The 15,761-nt window shown below is 34.9% G+C and overlaps 4 protein-coding genes and 3 pseudogenes across 8 annotated transcripts; 4 read left to right on the top strand and 3 right to left on the bottom strand.

The window, feature by feature from the left end:
• Positions 1-308: 308 nt before the first annotated feature.
• On the top strand, positions 309-1,672 carry clec-211 (annotated as a pseudogene). 2 transcript variants are annotated; one of them is made up of 7 exons: positions 309-422; positions 469-564; positions 740-862; positions 1,045-1,128; positions 1,174-1,291; positions 1,339-1,478; positions 1,527-1,672. In that variant, coding segments are annotated over exons 1-7 (821 nt in total). The 2 variants fall into 2 exon arrangements; another variant differs by having other exon boundaries at positions 469-661; positions 1,527-1,670.
• A 1,458-nt stretch (positions 1,673-3,130) lies between these two features.
• ets-7 (ETS domain-containing protein ets-7) lies at positions 3,131-4,454 on the top strand. Its single transcript, NM_072546.4, has 3 exons — positions 3,131-3,386; positions 3,567-3,724; positions 3,915-4,454. The coding sequence occupies exons 1-3, from the start codon at positions 3,141-3,143 to the stop codon at positions 4,165-4,167; spliced, it is 657 nt and encodes a 218-aa protein (NP_504947.2). The 5' UTR covers positions 3,131-3,140; the 3' UTR covers positions 4,168-4,454.
• Positions 4,455-4,536: 82 nt separating this feature from the next.
• sri-22 lies at positions 4,537-6,114 on the bottom strand (annotated as a pseudogene). Its single transcript has 5 exons — positions 5,947-6,114; positions 5,554-5,901; positions 5,219-5,452; positions 4,766-4,844; positions 4,537-4,715 (listed from the first exon to the last, which is right to left on the bottom strand). Coding segments are annotated over exons 1-5 (1,008 nt in total).
• Positions 6,115-8,163: 2,049 nt separating this feature from the next.
• On the top strand, positions 8,164-9,168 carry ttr-10 (Transthyretin-like family protein). The gene is made up of 5 exons (NM_072545.5): positions 8,164-8,273; positions 8,404-8,536; positions 8,583-8,722; positions 8,769-8,852; positions 8,898-9,168. The coding sequence occupies exons 1-5, from the start codon at positions 8,262-8,264 to the stop codon at positions 9,027-9,029; spliced, it is 501 nt and encodes a 166-aa protein (NP_504946.2). The 5' UTR covers positions 8,164-8,261; the 3' UTR covers positions 9,030-9,168.
• Positions 9,169-9,215: 47 nt separating this feature from the next.
• F19F10.3 (DUF4440 domain-containing protein) lies at positions 9,216-9,803 on the bottom strand. The gene is made up of 2 exons (NM_072544.3): positions 9,766-9,803; positions 9,216-9,667 (listed from the first exon to the last, which is right to left on the bottom strand). The coding sequence occupies exons 1-2, from the start codon at positions 9,767-9,769 to the stop codon at positions 9,294-9,296; spliced, it is 378 nt and encodes a 125-aa protein (NP_504945.2). The 5' UTR covers positions 9,770-9,803; the 3' UTR covers positions 9,216-9,293.
• A 638-nt stretch (positions 9,804-10,441) lies between these two features.
• On the bottom strand, positions 10,442-11,602 carry C54F6.16 (annotated as a pseudogene). Its single transcript has 5 exons — positions 11,525-11,602; positions 11,253-11,315; positions 11,044-11,208; positions 10,916-10,996; positions 10,442-10,690 (listed from the first exon to the last, which is right to left on the bottom strand). Coding segments are annotated over exons 1-5 (636 nt in total).
• A 2,742-nt stretch (positions 11,603-14,344) lies between these two features.
• On the top strand, positions 14,345-15,456 carry ftn-1 (Ferritin). Its single transcript, NM_072543.8, has 3 exons — positions 14,345-14,417; positions 14,878-15,231; positions 15,278-15,456. The coding sequence occupies exons 1-3, from the start codon at positions 14,361-14,363 to the stop codon at positions 15,377-15,379; spliced, it is 513 nt and encodes a 170-aa protein (NP_504944.2). The 5' UTR covers positions 14,345-14,360; the 3' UTR covers positions 15,380-15,456.
• The last annotated feature ends 305 nt before the right edge of the window (positions 15,457-15,761 follow it).

Raw genomic sequence — 15,761 nt, 5'->3', positions numbered from 1 at the left:
CCAGTTTCCCATTTTTGCCAAATTATGCTGTTTGAAAATATATTTTCACTTCAAGGCTCAACATTTGAAAGAAGCAAAAGTTTAATCCAAAACAATTCAAGTGAATCCATGTATCGGCTCATTGACTTTTTGAAGCATATTTTTTAGTACGATGAATTTCGCATTTTCTTGAGCAAATATAAGAATTTTATAGCTTGATAGATGCTACTGTTATTTGTTATTATCTTGTATTTAAACGCTTCTATCGGAATTCCCGTGAGTGAACTTCCGAAGTCTTGACGTTATGCATAGGTTAACTGCAGAATTATATGATTGTACTCAACGGAACAATCACGAATAATTCAAATTGTACACAATATTTGTCGGTCTACACCAGTTTTGTGAACTGTACTGTTAAATGTGGACAAGACGATAACTGCCAGGTATTCACTAAAAATAGTAATTTTTCTAACAAAAAACAATGTTCAGTTATGCTTTTGGGTTTCGAAATCGTGTTATCGATGCGGGTATGGAGCGGTATCGTCTTTAACGAGAGTTCAAATTGGGAGAACCTTCGGGCTAAAGGTACATCCACCTTTGACGTGTTAGTTAAACTCCTTTTGAGAAAATAATAATGTATAGCATTGTATATGCCGAACATAGTCAGAAAGGAATGAAACAGGTTTGTAAACTAAACAGAAATAGGACCTGAATAATTTAACTAACGTTTCAATATATTTTCAGAAGTTTATGTTTTCAGGTTTCAAATGATTCAGACAATTATAAAAGAGAAAGGTGCTCAGTTCTTCGGCTTCCCAATTTGAACGATGTCTCAACTTCAAAAGGACACCGTTCATCTACTCAATCTGAATACAAATTGGAGGTACTGAAAAGTTTTAACTTTTATACTCGATACCTTTACAACCAAAGATCATTTTTGTAGTTTAGATATCTTTTTACTGTGCTCTGAACACTAGCCGAGTAAACTAGTTTTCAACATCTTAAACCTAAATTTGGAATATTTTTTCGAAAATTCACCAGCTCAAAATCTGTTTTTTTTTTCAGAAAACCACCCCAACTCCCAAAAGATTCGGATGTCCTCAAAATTTTCAACTATTTCAAAGACCCAATATTGCTTGGTGCATTGCAGTAATTTATTTCGAATGCTTATTTTTTAATTTTTAATTATTCCAGGTAGTTGTAAACTTCAATTATTGGTATGTTACTAAAAATACTGCAATCAATATATGCAAAAACTTTGGTGGTCAGTTATCAGGCCCGGCTAGTCTGGACGAAAAAGTATTTATTCAAAGTAAGTTCATTCCGCGTTTGTTGCATGTTGTGGTAATACGTTCTTAGGCGTGGCAAAATATATTTTCAACTCATCCCCGAGAGACTTAACTGGAAATGGAATGGGAATTTAGATGGATGGAACTCGGAAAACCGAGTGTGTTGACGACAAACTTTCATCCAAGTCTTTGAACTGTACTGGAATAAACGTCAGATTATTTCGAAATAAGTCGTAAATTAAAAAAATCAGTTTCTAGGCGTTTGAATTCAAAGTTCCGTACCTGAACTATTTCAAATTCGAATGGAATGCTGGTGAGCCAAGAGGGGAGAAGTGCCTGGAAATTACTAATTTTTCAAATGAAACTGATCCTCGTAATGGAAAAATATCTACTATCAAGTAAGTAGACACACAAACGCCTGCCATTCTGCCTTCAAGGCGACCTGCGCCCGCAACTTCTCTAAAACAATTTAAATTTTCAGCTGTGATTACATGAGAATCGGCGGCGTCTGTGGATTACCTGCTTATTAATTTCAATAATTTGAACTTAATTTTTGTTTTATTTAGTTTAAATTAAACTTGGAACATTGCCATATTGTCGGAGAGATCTTAAACTTTGTCTTCCAACTTCCGGTTTCCCCCGTGTCGGAATTTTAGAAAAGTGAATAACTTGGCACATCTTTGTCGGCAAGGCCCGTCAGTTAGAGATCAATAAAATATCGGTGAATTGTCGTTGTAGGCGATGAGTTTGGGTGAGAACCAACGGAAAATGGTGCTGGTTGTGAAAAATTCTGGAACTGTCGGCAAGAAGAAAAGGGTGATATCTCCAGACACCCTTTTACATGGTGGACATTGCCACCGTTTCATACAGAAATTGCCGCAATTTACTGAAAATATGAATCCTACTTATCTTGTTTTTTTGCAGGTGAAATAATAGAGAACGACAAAATATATATTACAAATACGAGGAAGTTGATTCAGTATGAAAAAACACTGAAACTGTTTTGAGCAAAATTGTGAAATATTCTCGATTTATTTAAATTGAATATTCGAGGCATTCGAAATAGAGCACCTAGAAATTCATGTTTGTATTCTCTAATCTAAATTCTCTTCAGATAAAATTTTTGAAATAGTGAAGTATACTTATTATTTGGGCACATTGCTAGAGAAATCGGGGATTGCAATTAACTTGGAGTGTGCAATAATGAGAGTGATTGGTTCTAAACTTTAAAAATATCTCACTTACTATTAGATAAATGTTTCAACTTTGAAAAAAGTTTTATTGGAAAATACTAACGCTTAAAAACGTTAAAAGGCATCTTCTTGTTTAATTTCAAAACTTTCTTCAAAGCCAATGAATTATATTTAAAAAAAAAACAAATACATTTTCCAAATAATTGACAGTCCTTTTCATAGATTATTTTCCAACAAACTTCAAACTCATGTCTATTTGCAACAGATTTCATACAAAAAATTTCCCAAGATCTACTCAACAAATCCAATGTAGTTTTTTCTAACAAAACTAACTATCTTATCCAAAACCACTTTTTCAGATGCCATTGTCGGCAAAATCAAAACAAAAAAAATCCCAGTGTACTATTTTCAGCCTTGACCATCTTCTCCTGCAGCCCCACATTTCCTTTCTCAGCTAACAGTCCGTCCTTTGTCGGCAACGGAAACTCAAAACAATCCCCCGCCTATAAACACTGTGTACCGCCCACCTAGGTATGAACACCGCGCAAATCATTTATATATTTTTTCAGTCATAGTGATTGGTTATCTGTTTTTGCTCCGATTTTTTATTTTAATCTGTTTTTTTAAACTTTTATTAACCTTTTTTCTTATCTCTAACTATCTCATTACAGATTTTAAAATGTCTTCCAAACGTACATCTCCAAATGGAAAGCAACGTCTCTTGAACTTTCTTCGCGGTCTTCTTGAGGACGATTCCCACTCGGATCTTATCACTTGGAGCAACAAGGATACTCTTGAATTTCAAATGCTTAAACCGCACAAAGTCGCCGAGCTGTGGGGAGCTGCCACAGGAAATCCTGGAATGAATTATGATAAGATGTCTAGAGGACTTCGGTATTTCTACACAAATAACACATTGAAGAAGGTTAGTTGGGGGTTTTTGAAGAGTTTTTGGCAAATATATATATATCATCTTGCTCAAAGACTTCTCAACAATAACACAAAAAACTATGTACGTTTGATTGATAATAGGAAGCATATTAAACGGCACATAAATTTCAATAAAAGTTTCTAGAACCCACTGTACCCTCATAATTTTTTGCAGGTTAAAGGGAAAGACTCTCGTTACTGTTTCCTAGATACCCCATTACTTGCACCATTTCCCGATTTCTTCCCGAAAGCCAATGAACCTATGAGACGAGTGCCGCTGTTTAGCATTGAAAATCTTCTAGCGAGCTCTGAAGAAACTACGTCGAATTTCAGGTATGAAGGGAATTTGTAAAAAAAACCATCGTTTTGGGGGTTGGGGGTTTCGAAATTTTTTTCCAGGTTCCGATTTTCGAGAGCTCAATCAACGAGGATCTACTGTAGCATCTACATCCGGGCATCTGCACTACATCTAAAACTCTTATTCCTGTTGAAGTTTCTAAAAAACCAATTTATATTTTTTCAGCCTTCAATCTTCACCGAGCTCAAGCTCTAACTCATCATCAGCACGAACGATGTCTGCAACCTCATCGCCAACTTCTTCTTTGGAAGACGTTATCAATCCTCCAGTTCTCATAGATCCATTTCAAATGCAGATGGCTCACATCACCCAAACCTTCCTGGCAACTCAGTTACCGGCTCTGCAAGCATTCCCAATGCAACTTCAATTGCAATTTTTGAAGACACTACTACCAACACTATTTCCAAACAATAATTAATCAGAGTTTATTTGAATAGCTCTAACATCTAATTTTTTCCTCAAATTTTACCCACGTCCTAGTTCTAGTTTGAAAACTTTAAGAATTTTATCTGCCTCCGTTTTTAAGTTGTCCCCATTCCCTCCCCAGTTTTTCAAAAAAAAATTCCAATTGTGATTTATGAGCATGATAGATCGATGATTACAACTATGAGATATGAGATCTATAAATATTTATAAAAAATATTGAAATTATCAGTAACCCTAAATACAGTTAGGGTAGTAGAGTTTTTTAAAATAAAAAATTATCAATGTAATTTTTGTTTGTAATTTTTGTTTTGAAGAATTTATTTTTTTTTAACTGGGTATAAAATAAAATATTAAATTTGAATCAAGATTTTACTGCCACGTTTCCTGCCACTTGAAAAACGCTTTTCCGACGTCGTTGCCGTTTTCCCTCCTTTGTCCAAAAGATGACAAATCCTCGAAATTCTGCGAAAGTGAAAATGACAACGAGACAATTCAACGTTGAATGTGTTGTCATTGTCATGAACATGTAACATGTAAATACTGAAAAATTGGATCTCAAAATTCAAAGTGTCAATTTTTAAAAATCGTACTCTGTACTCCTTTGAATGGGAGAAAAATAGTGGTGATTATCAGCATTGGTGGGAGAATTGCAACTGGTGTTATCATAAACTGGAAAATATACATATATTTAAAAATTTAATTTCACCATGATGTTTTTCAAGTTTAATTTCGATAAAAAAGTTTTCAGTGAACATTAAATTATCGGTTTTTAGACCGAATATATAAATTGTTTGACGTAGTTGTTGAAATTTTCACGAGGCTCAACTTAAAGACATAGAGAAAAATGAAGAAAAAAATAGTCAAAATGCCCCAAAAAATTCTCATATGCGCGAGAATTCTAAAACAATTTAGCCACTTCTAATTTTTGTGACGAGAAATAAAAAAACATTTGAAAAATAAAAAATTAAAACTTTTAACATATACATTTGGAGTAAACAAATGATAAATTAAGTTTAAATATAAATTGATTTCTATAATCCCACCTGACCAACCAAACTTTTAACTGCAGACTTGTGCTTTTCGAGAGTTGAGCTTGACAAGTTTGATTGGTAATTTACAAGAATTCTGTACATTTGAAAGGTTAAAACTGATATTGTTGCAACAGAAACAATGCTTCCAAGAATTGCCATACTGACTGCTATTATCATCATCATATTTAGTTCAAATATATTGAAATTCGCTAAAAGTTCAAACTGCTGACGGAACATTTGATACTTCTGAAAAAGTATAGTACTAGAGGTCATGTGAATTGTGAGGTTTTTAATTATCAGATTCCTTTTATTTTTTCATTTTTCTTCTCTTCAAAAAAAGACTATACCCTATCAATTATATGATATTCTTCTTCTTTTGTATATTTGGAAAAATAAAATGGCACCGCGTATGTGAATGTATATAAGGAAAAAAAGAATACGCTTGCATTGTATCGAATTGTTGACCCATCATACTGTTGACTAATTCTTGATATTGCTTGACGTTTCTTCAAAAAACAAATGGTCAGTGAATTGACTTGAAATCCAATAAAAAATGCTAGCAGCACCATAAGAAAATGAGGAGAAAATCAAAATAACCACGCTAGAAGTCCTGTGCAATAACCAGCAACAGCTGGAAACAATGACACTGGCTGCATGAGAAATGCTAGATGAATGTCACACAAGGAACATGCAATCTTGAAACAATAAGTTTGTATCAATAATTTTTAAAAGTTTCCAACCTGAAATGTTAGCACATAATATCGAAATGTGTCCATATTTCCCTTGTGAAACAACAAAAGATAGACAACAAAGGAGTTAACCAAAACTGAAATAGTCCCGCTGATATAATAATGCTCTATTAGAAAATGCGGGGTGGTGAAGTCGATGTCAGAAAATTCAATTTGCATTTTGAGCTGAAATATGTTAACATGGTTTTGCAGAAACTTCTTCAATATTTTAGAAAATAGCGTCAATGGGAAAACTTTCAAATCACTGTACAAAAAACTGAAAAATAGAAAAAAATAGAGCAGAAACATGGGAAATGTAAAGCGGCCAAACGAGTCAACTCTTTCATTATAACTATTTTAAAAACACAGTTTTTTGTTGAAATTCCAAATATAATTTTCGTCGAATCTACCTTTTTGCATTCACTTAAATTTTCAAAAAATCTGTTAAACCAAAAGAGAATTAAGTTTTAAAAAACCTTATTTTATTGCAAAAATCAAACGTCATTGGAAGTCCTTCAGTAGCATAATATTTAATAAGGAATCACTATTTATGCTGCAAATAGAATATGTTGAAAGAGAAGCTGAAAACTTGCCAAAAGAGTCGCCAAGCTTTCATGCTACATTTTTGGATCGTTAACTTTTTCAAATCGGATGTTCTAATTTAGTTAGTTTTTGAAGAACTGAATATTGAAATTTGAGTTTTAAAAAAATCGAAAACTATATTTTACACTGTCGAAGTGTTAGTTTTTTAAAGCGTTTTGCGTATCAAGTACGGGACAAACCCTTAATTTATGCACTAATTGTAAGTTTTTGAATATATAATTCATTTCCTGCTTATGATTTGTTTTTGACATATGTCATATTCTAATTAGTTATTCCAAGAATCAAATCCAATTTGAACTTTTCTCTCGAATAATAGTGTCTGATTTCCAATTTTTAATCTAACTTTTTCAGAGCAAGGTTGTATTTTTTTCTGAAAGAAAATTAAAAACAAAAACAAGAAATATTTTTTCAGCAGTTATATGTACTCTTTGGAGTTTTTTTCTGGAGGTGGTTTCCTCACAAGTTATTCATAATTTCATTGTCTCGTAGATGTGATTAGTCCGTTTTGACTTGATTCTTGATACTTTTCCTCCAAAAGAGTGTGGGAGTTAGTCACGGAGTCTACATTACCTATCCAGCAGACCTTTAACTTTGATTGAAAAATTGGTTACAGAACATATGATTGAAGTTCAAAACTAGAACATTTTCAGGTATTTATAAAGCTGTCGGGTTACTGAAAATGCCACAATTGTAGTGACCTTAAAGGAGGTCATTTATAGGCTTATTTGAGAGATCATGCCTGTCTGCCTACATGCCCTCTGGCGTTCCGATTTTCGCAGAGTGATACAAATTCATAAATTTTTAAACTTCAAATAATTCAATGAAACTACAAGCCTTTTCAGATTTTTTCTTGGAGTCTTTTCCAGGATCCATTCTAAATTTCAATGTTAAAAAAATCACAATATAAAATCTCGGATACGTAATCTGCTGTAGAGCAATTAAACCTAGTTCTCATCCCTATAATTATTATTTGTCCAGAAATATATTATTATTATTATTATTTTCAGTTCCATTTTATTCCAGTCAAATTATAAAAAATATATATATCGAAATTATAATAGTTCTAGAAGATATTTTTCGTCTGAAAAGTACATTTATGGTTTTTCCATTCAAATCTGAAAGTGAGGCTTCACTAATCTTTGAGCCCAAAAAATCCTGTTTTTTAAAAACCATAAAAATCACGGAACATGTGCTTTTCTCAGTTAGCTCGAAATTGCCACCAGGTGTTTGTCGGGCGGACTTGGAAATAATTTTATGTGGCCATATGCTTTATGTTTTTCAGATGTGCCGAGAATAAATTGTACAAAAACCGACATTTCTGATCTTTGTCAACAGAAACGAAATATTTTTTCCTAGAAATCAAGTTTGTTCCGCCAACTGAAAATCTGATTTCAAAATAAAATTGAATATAAACCTAATTTAAAGCTTATTAAATCATGTTTGTGTTCCTTTCAATTTTTGCTGCCCCTGATCAAGCTGAACAAGGAACCAGTATTTTCCAAGAATTTTTGTCATTTTTCATAGGTTGTTTGCGCTGGCAAGTCTTAAAATATGTATGTTATTTGTTCCATTTTTTTACGCATTATTGTATTCAAATTCCAAATTAAATCGTTTAATGTTACATGCCAAATTTCAGATTTTTTGTTGCAGTTGGTTCCTTCCATTTCAACAACAAAAATTAAACAGAGCTTCGTCCGAAATTGGCGCCGGAATTACGTTGCGACATGTGGAAGCTGGTGAGTAATGTGAGCACAAAGTTGTTTCACATAGAATTTAAACAAAAACAGGAAACCTCAAATATCATGCAGACTCGTTTTATTAACTCGAAATTTGCATGACAATTCAATCAATACCCTAATTTTTCAGATATTGCTCATTTCTCTTGGGTTCCCTATTGTCAATTCCATTGGCGAAGGATCGTTCCACGTCAGCGGTCGCTTGATGTGCGGTGGGAAGCCATACGCCAATGAAAGTGTTTCCATCTATGAGAAAAACTACAGTAATATTCATATTTAGTGCATTCAGGGTTAACAGAATATTTTCAGTGTTAACCGATATTCTGATGGAATCACTTTTTACTGATGAAGATGGAAACTTCTCTGTTAAAACTTTTGGAAAAGACTGGCCCCACTTCACACCTTATCTCTACGCGCCAAATTATTGTAAACCAGTTGATAACTTTGTCGTGAGTTTGCAAACAATAACTTCACATTTGAAAATATTTTTTTTAGTTTGCGGACAGAGAATGCACAGACTCGGCTTTGCAAATCTTGATTCCAACAGAATTTGTTTCCCCAACACGTACTCCAACCAAGGTAATTGTGGTGAAAAAGGTATAAGCTTAATTGACATTTTCCTAGATTTTCGACATTGGTGAAATAGACATGTCGGCTGATGAAGTCAAATACGAAAACGTTGGATTGGGATCTGTCGGAGGAGGATTTCTTGTAAATGACAAGAGATGCAAGTATAGAAACTCAACGAGTACCTGACTACAATCGTAATAGACTTGATTCAATTTTAAATACAAGATATTTGACATACAACTATTATTTTTTGAATAAAAATGAACTGTAGTACCTATAACTATTATATTAAACAACTCGTTTTTCATAAAACTGTTTTTTCCGCATCCACAAATAATATTTTGACATTGAAATTGTTGAAAATGCAACTTTCATTTTAATGTTTTTACTGGTTAAGGAAAAATATAAGCTGAATTTTATTTTCAAATTTTTCACGATATGAGCAAAAGTTTATTGTGGTGCTGGAGCCTTGAAAGTGACACACGAATTACGAATCTTCCAATTTCCATCTTCCTTGACCCAGACACTCAAAGCCCATCCAGTTTTGTCACCAGATGGAAGCTTGACAATAATTGTGTTCCGTTCGATGACAACGTCTCCAATTTGTGTGACCTCGTCAGTTGTCATCTCAAAGTCAGCTTTGACAAGAGGTGCAAGATCGTCACTTTTGGCCAAGCTAATTGAATCTGCAGCGGTCACTGGGTCGTGGAATGGTGCGAGGAAGGTAGCGTCCTTGGCGGCGAATCTTTCGACAAACTCTTCGTGTTTGCCTGCATTTTTAAGCTCTTTTATCTCATTCCTGAGCTTTTTGAATTCTTCAAGAGCTGAAAGACAATTTTTTAACATTCATTATAATACTAGACTATCTTTGTCGACATGTATGTAATACACATAGTTTCGTTTAAATTGGAAAATAACTTACACATGACAATGCCAGTAGAGACCGAATAGCAACTTTTTGAAGTTTTCACGCTGCCTGTTGATTTTTATACTTCCAGTTCCATGTCTCCTCCCAGTACCCACCCAAAACTTGCGAAAGTCTAGTTGCGTTGTTTTCAAAATTGTGTTGTGATCTCCTGACCCTTGCACATCTGTTGCTCTTCAAGTTGTAGTATGAAATCTTGTGGAATGTTTAGTTCCGATCAAAAATTTCAGGAAGCTGTGTGATCTTGTATCTCTTCAGTGAACAACTTCCCCACCCTCGCATTTTAACATTTCTAGCAGCTGGCTTTCCAACTACATGACACAATTTCATAAAATGTTAAAATCCTAACTTAGTACAAGTTGTCATAAAATTGAGACAAATGACGATTAAAATAGATTTTTTTCAAGTTTATTTAAAGCTTGTGAACGTGTATGACAATATGAAACGCCAGTAATTTCAGATTTGAATGCATTTCTTTAACAATTTTTAGGTTTATTTTTCTAATTTTCCGCAGATTTGTATAATTGAACATTTTTTTGTTCAGTAATAATTAATCTTTGTGCTGTATCATTATGTTAAACAAAAACATTTCATAATCGTATTATTATAATCTTTCTGCTTACTGGTTCTGCCGAGATAAATTTATTCAGAAAAAAATGAATGCAAATGTTTTTCACCATTTTCCTTTTTGTAGGGTTTGATTGTGGTTTGCTTCAAAGGCTCTAGTGTAAACCTGAAAAGCAATTGCATCGGATTTATTCATTCGTGCATCTAGACTGTTGTCGATGATATCCGCAAAAACATAATATTCATCATCAGGAAGATCGGCGACCTTCATGAGAACCGTCAAGTACCAGTAGGTCAGGGTATAGAGGAAGTCGTTAGCATATCGGCTGTCAAAGTACGCATAGAGGTCTCGGTGCTAAAATAAAATAATTAATTTTCTAATCTCACAAACTAACAAAAACAACTATTTTTCTACATCTTTTTTATTTTTACTCCGCAGCATGGGGTTACAGCGGATGTTTTAGAAAATGACCTCGTTGGTACATTAACATCAAACTAAACGTAGAAATAAAGAAATCTAACTGTAAAGGGACACTTATATAATCAGAATACAATTTGTTTGAAAAGTTTTATATTTTACCAGGATTGCAGTAGGCTTATCGAAGAACTTTGTGATGCCTGGTATCAAGTCCTGTGTCCACCATTGAGTGACTGATTGTCTCTGAATTTTGATCTTTTCGTCTGAAATTTTCTTAGAACAAAACCAACATTATTCACCAGCGCGATAAGCTTCTGCTTGCTGTACGTAGAATTGACATAAAGCGACAATGTCTTTGGGTTTGGTTTTCCTGCTTTATTCTGATTGAAAAACTTATTTACGAGGTTTCGCATGACTGGAAAATTTCCAATATTTTGGTTGAGACCTTGAGCAAGCTGAACTGTTTTTTCATAATTGAACAACTATAAGTGAGACTTACAGCAAATGCATTTGCATCCGTTGCATGGGGAATAATTTTCTGGATGGCAATTTACGATACAGACTGAAATTTTACACAATAACGTATTGAATCATGTGCTCATGGGTGGTAGACACGTTTTAATTAAAAAAAAAAAAAAAAAAAAAAAATCTAAGAAATAGTTTAAATATTATTAAGAAGGTGTTTTCAGGTCAATTTTTTGAACGAAAATTATAATGAAAGAGAGCCACGTGGCAGCAGCATTTATATTTTTCAGAAAACCCACAACTTACTCCGAATGCCTGCTGAGTACCTACAATAGAAAAAAGTTCCAGTGCACAAAATACAATGGGAAAAAGACACCTCTGCATGGTAGATTCGGTATGATTTTAATGGTGGCGGGCTTTTTTACCGAGGCGACAAATCCCTGGACAGATTAAAAAGTAGAATACGGAAATTCAAAAAGATACATTGAAATTTTGTGAATCAATTAATAATCTGTCGTGATTTGTGCAGAGGTGAACAAATCATGCGGGTTTTTCTATGATTTCAAACACAGGCAAAGCGGGTACGGTCCGTTTACGGATCTTGGACCGGGATCGGACCATTAACGGGTGAACTACGGATATGAATAGCGGGACGGACCAATTACGGGCAAACTACGGGGAATGTAAAAAATGGCCATTAAGAGGAAAAAATGGATTTTAAGAAAACGAATTGTTTTTAATACCTATGATACCAGTTGGCTAATTTAAGCATTTTTACGTCGTTAAATGCATTATTTAGAGCAAACACCACATTTACCGACCGAGATGGCTCTTGAGCCGTAGTTGGGCCGTTTCCGGTCCGTAGAAGGTCCGTCGCCGGCCCGTAGACGGACCGTAAATGAACCGTCCCGGGCACCAAATTTTTGTTTTTGAAAATTTCAGGTTCTAGCACGGAAAAAGTGCTGAAATTAGCTAAAGGAGAGTACCCTCTCCTTCTCTCTTCGGCACTTCAAAAACTCCATTTTCATGAAAAATTTTTTCGTATTATCCTCCGTTTTGGTGATCATCCGTAGTTTGGCCGTAGCCGGTCCGTAGATGGTCCGTAAATTACCCGTCCCGGTCGGCAAAACTGCACTTTTTAAAACTAAACCTTGAATCAGGCAAAAAATTAACCAACTGGCTACAATGAACCAAATAGCATTGTAGGTACTTCAAAAACTCAATTTTCATGAAAAAAAAATTCCTCTGGGCAACCATTTTGTCTATCATCTGTCCGACTGGTCCGTACGCGGCCCGTAATCGCATGCGATCTAACTGAGGCTATTAAGCAGAACATTGTGTGTAAAAGAGGTTATATTAATGTATATAAAAATATCAATAAAAAAGATGAAATGCCACAATTGGGTAGATACTGTGTATACGCAACGTTCACTCTCTCTCTGCTGGTCTTCTTCAGCTGAGCAACAGGAGCATTTTTTGAAATATCATAAAATATTTTACTAACAATACATTCTGGAATCATTCCTGATATCGTTTCTGTTCCGTGTGTATTTTAAGAAATTAAGGTATCATTCAAGTAGAACGCATATACCTTATTTCCTCTATTAGTCTTGCAACCCTACGGTCCAATCGAAAATTAGTCTTGCATGCAAGACTAATAGAGGAAATATGGTAAGTACCATTTCTGTATTACAAGTAGATGGAGCACAAATAGGTAGATGTTGAGAAATATGCGAAATAAGTTCTGGACTACACGAAACTGTCAATTGTTATCGTTCGTTTTCATATAAGTCCAACGGCAAGATGGAGAATCAGAAACTACTGAAAATACAATCGAAAAAGTTGGTGTAAGCCGTGAAAACCAGAAGAAAATGCGCTGATCGCTATTTATGCGAAGTCTCTTGATATTCCTCGCGTGCGCGAATGGCCACACGGAAAGGTGATGGGCCAGTAATCAATCGACAGGCAGTGGACAAGTTCAACCCCGGCTGAGGCAGATAGAATTGCTACAACGAAGGATCACCGGAAGACGGTCTGGAGGAAGACCGGAGCTTGGAGCATTGGGAAAGAAAAAGGGGGCAGCTGGAGGGTGAAAAAATTTTCCCATTTTTTAGTCTCCTTACGGTTCAATTACGGTCCGTTGACGGACCGGGAATCGAACCGTGAACTGTTCTTTAATTTGAGCCGTTCCCGGTCCGTGAACGGACCGTTTTGGGCACTTTCCGCTTTGCCTGTGAAAAAACAGTTCCACTGAAAAGTGTTTTTTTGTAATTTTTGATACTTGTTCAAGTTATTAAATGGTCTGCTCAGTTTTCAGTGTTTTTTTTTTGAATTTCGCTTTAACCTGAACCATCCTAATTCAAAAGTATCAATATTCTGACGCAATATTTAAATTTTTTTTGTTAAACTATATCACTTTTTCCATCCAACTTTTGACTGTCAACAGCTCACGTAGCCAATGATAAGAGCGGCACGTACCGTTTGTTATCACTAAATTTTGATGCACGTAGCCAAAATAAATGCTAATCAACATGTCTTAGGGCAGCTCATGTGATGCCGAGACAACCATACATCAACGTTAAGAAAGTGTAGATCATCATTTGATGAGAATTGGGTTTTGTTTGGATCAGGAAAAACCGGAACTTTTTATTTCAGAATTTAGGGCGTTCACTGGAAACGTTCTAACAATACTGGTATAATTTATCTCCCAAAAAACACTTTTCAAGTTTATAACCTATATCTAAGTTTAAAAATTTTGAGTACAGGACAAGTATGAGTTTACGAAGCATCATATTAAAATCAAAATGTAATGTGAATGTGGACGCTAGAAAGCCAGGCGAAAAGGGACATCACACTTCTGCAAAAAGTTATTTTCATTCGGCGATCCTTGGATGTAGTTTTCTTACAGAAGGTTAAGCTTCTCAAAATGTACTTCAACACTTAGGTTTCCATATTAGTTCATTGAAACGCATGTTTCTGTAAACAAGAACCCTTTCGTTGCCAATATGTAATGTGCAAAAATCATAATCAGTTTATCAATGATCACAATCACAAACTCCGCCCCCAGAGTTGTCCAGTTTAAAAACACCCACAGTCCCGGACACGTAATCAAGTCATTATATTTTCTGCCAAGTAAATCGTCATGTCTCTAGCTCGTCAAAACTATCACGATGAAGTCGAAGCGGCCGTCAATAAACAGGTATGATCATTGTTTTGACAAATGGGAAAAATATATTAGGAAGGTTGGAAATTGAGAAGAGATTTAGAAAAAGAGAGGATGTGTCGTGAGAAAATTAATCACTGATGTCTGGTTACTTTAAATTAGGAATTTAACTGATTAATAAAAACATTGAAACACACCACACGCTTATTTTTCCAACCGGCAACATTTTGTTTTTTTTTAACGAACAAGGGCAGGCAGACAGTACCTGAAGAAGCGCAATTTGATCATGGCAGCGTCGATGATTTCTTTGCTCTTATGCCAGTCATCCAAAAAAAATATACAGAATAGGCGGCAGTAGATAGACGAGCACGTGAGACTGAAAGCGTCTACAATAAAAATCCTATCTGAGCTTGCTTTTGAACTGGACGAAATTAACACTGAAATGCTTTTAAAATTAGAAGTATTACTCAATTAAAAGCTTAAATTACCTTTCCAGATTAACGTAGAACTCTACGCCTCCTATGTCTATCTATCGATGTCTGCACACTTCGATCGTGATGATATCGCACTTCGGAACATTGCCAAATTTTTCAAGGAGCAATCGGATGAGGAGCGTGGCCATGCCACAGAGCTCATGAGAATTCAAGCTGTCCGTGGAGGACGTGTTGCCATGCAGAACATTCAGAAGCCAGAGAAAGACGAGTGGGGAACTGTCCTTGAAGCATTTGAAGCCGCACTTGCTCTAGAGAGAGCCAATAATGCATCTTTGTTGAAGCTTCATGGAATCGCCGAACAACGCAATGACGCGCACTTGACAAATTACATTCAGGAGAAGTATTTGGAAGAGCAGGTTGGCATTTTCAGTTTAAACTCCTATTTTTATAACGTTTATTAAGGTACATTCGATCAATGAATTTGCTCGCTACATTGCAAATATCAAGAGAGCCGGCCCAGGACTCGGAGAATATTTGTTCGACAAAGAGGAATTTTCTGATTAATAATTTTTATTTGATGTATTTATTGTACATATGGATGAAATTGTATATTTACTGAAATGAAACACATTGAAAACTTCAGAGATTAGCAGTTCCTAAAAAGGTTCAACCTTTTTTCAACCTTTGTGGCGGAAATCTGAGACACATAAGGTGTTTTTTAAATGTTTATTTGGAAAAACCGTTAGTATATGGAATTAATACAATATAAGGGAAATATTTTGTATTGAAGCTTACAAGAAGCTTTCATTGTTTACAGCGCCATGTGGAATTCTACGTTTTCAGATGTTTTCCCAAAAACAACATAATATATTTGTTCTGGGTATATCAAAAGATTTCCAAAAAAATTATTTCTAATTTTCAAAAAATATCTCTATCGATGTGGAAA

This window comes from Caenorhabditis elegans, chromosome V, assembly GCF_000002985.6.
Source record: "Caenorhabditis elegans chromosome V".
In the NCBI taxonomy this organism is placed as follows: domain Eukaryota; kingdom Metazoa; phylum Nematoda; class Chromadorea; order Rhabditida; family Rhabditidae; genus Caenorhabditis; species Caenorhabditis elegans.
The sequence above is the reverse complement of the archived record's forward strand: the minus strand, read 5'-3'. Positions and strand labels throughout refer to the sequence as shown.